The sequence below is a fragment of the Merops nubicus genome, unplaced genomic scaffold (genome assembly GCF_000691845.1).
Source record: "Merops nubicus isolate BGI_N331 unplaced genomic scaffold, ASM69184v1 scaffold28076, whole genome shotgun sequence".
In the NCBI taxonomy this organism is placed as follows: domain Eukaryota; kingdom Metazoa; phylum Chordata; class Aves; order Coraciiformes; family Meropidae; genus Merops; species Merops nubicus.
This window is the reverse complement of record NW_008617453.1, coordinates 2,252-4,172: the sequence shown is the minus strand read 5'-3', so window position 1 is coordinate 4,172 and position 1,921 is coordinate 2,252. Positions and strand designations below refer to the sequence as shown.

General features: G+C 34.1%; 1 protein-coding gene across 1 annotated transcript in view; it reads left to right on the top strand.

The window, feature by feature from the left end:
- Positions 1–666: 666 nt before the first annotated feature.
- Positions 667–1,921, top strand: part of LOC103775689 (zinc finger RNA-binding protein-like) — a gene marked incomplete at its 3' end in the record, with an annotated part of 3,436 nt that continues 2,181 nt past the window's right edge. The window contains exons 1-2 of the mRNA XM_008943158.1: positions 667–803; positions 1,573–1,668. Of these exons, the coding sequence (XP_008941406.1) occupies positions 720–803; positions 1,573–1,668 (180 nt within the window). The remainder of the gene's footprint in view (positions 804–1,572; positions 1,669–1,921) is intronic.

Sequence of the window (1,921 nt, the reverse complement as noted above, 5' to 3'; positions counted from 1 at the left end):
GTAAAGCAGTCCTTTTTAGATCCTTCCTTGAATCCTAAATGATTTGAGTATGTACATCACGGGATGAGGAATTTATATAACAGAGAGGGTACTAAAAAATGCTGGAACTATAAATACTGAAGAGCATTTAACATTCCTTTAGTCAAGTTTGTTTAAAGCAAAACCATGTCCATTTTAAGTTTAAGGTATGATAAAAATAGCATTACTAAACATCTAGTGCTTTTAAGATTATTTTTTTTTTATATATACTTAGTTTTTCTTTTAAATAGTGGGTCCCAAATAACACATGATCATTAAACTTTACGGGAAACTGAATGTTTCTACTTGGTTAAAGTGGATTTTTGTCTTCCTTCTGTCTCGTGTTCTCTGTGGTAGTGCACTGTGTCCAACCATCCTTCCCTCACTATCTAATTTTAGGGGACGTGTTTTTTCCAGTGTTAGTTTATAAAGAAGTATTACACCTTGCATAATCTGCAATGCATTTGAAAATAACCCAAGAGCTAAAGTACAATATGGTCTTGATCTTCATACTGGATTGATGCCCTAATCTTAATTGAATAACTTTTACTGAACATTTACATTTGTTGTTCAAGTGTTTAAACTTTAAATGGCATGTGTGACATTGAAGCTACTTTAAGGAAGTGTCTTGCTCACCTGGTCAAACACCCATTCCTCACTGCATTTTGCCAATTCAATCCATTTTAGATGTAACCTCGGGTATGGTGAAAGACCCACCGGACGTCTTGGACAGGCAAAAATGCCTTGACGCTCTGGCTGCTCTACGCCACGCTAAGTGGTTCCAGGTTTGGAACATCATTTTACTTTCTTTTTGTAGCCTTATGAGAGGTTAGTTCAGTTGCAATATATATGTTTAACTATATGAAAACACTCAGCATTGTTCATGCTAATAATGCTTAATATATTTCTGATCCCTAAATTTAAATGTAGAAGGCTGAATATGGGGGAACTGCTTTATGCAGTTGTTGCTCATTTGAGGTGATTGTGTTGTATATTTGTTATATATTCCATAAGGCTGCAGAGTAACTTTGCTTTAAATAATGGAGAATGCATTTAAAACTTTGTGTTTCGATTTAAGACTTTTTTTTTTTTTTCCCCCCCTATTTCTTTAAGTGTATTAAGTGTAGAAAATGAAAGGTGAGAAGCAACTGTTTGGTTTAGTGACTTTGCATTCTGGCAAAGGCACAATAAAGAAACCAAACAGATTCCCTTGACCTTTCAGTCTCTATACTTATTTCTTAGACCTTTATTCTTTTTATTTGTAATATAGAAAGATACTGTACTTATTGTTACAAGTGAAAAGAGGTCAAAGTGTACAGGGAATCAAGAACTATTATTCTTGTGTAACCTGTGCAGTTTGACTTCTGCCACCTTAAATTACTAACCCTGTATAAAATACTGCTGTAAATGGCAGCTCATGGAATAAAGTTTTAGAATGATTTGTTTCAATCTTGTATCTGAGCTTCCATTGAACAGTGGTGTTTTAGTCTTCCAACAAGTCCTATTTGCTGTAGGTGCTGGGATTAATTAATTTGATTTTGTATTGATCTCAAGGCTAGAGCTAATGGTCTGCAGTCCTGCGTGGTTATTATACGCATTCTCCGTGACCTCTGTCAACGGGTTCCAACTTGGTCTGATTTTCCAAGCTGGGTGAGTAATGTTCTTCTGGATGAGTATTTTAATGCATGTGTTACTGCAAGTAAAGTGTTACTGCAGTTTTTAAATGTGGATTTTTTTTTTTTTTTCAAGGAGTAATGTATGGGGTTTTTTTGAGTTTTTTCCCCAACAAATGATCCAGATTACCTCTAAAAATTTGATTTTTTCTGAGGTTTTGTCATTTGGAACTGGATGGAGGGGGAATTTAAAAAAAAAAAAAAAAAAAAAAAAAAAAAAATTTTTTTTT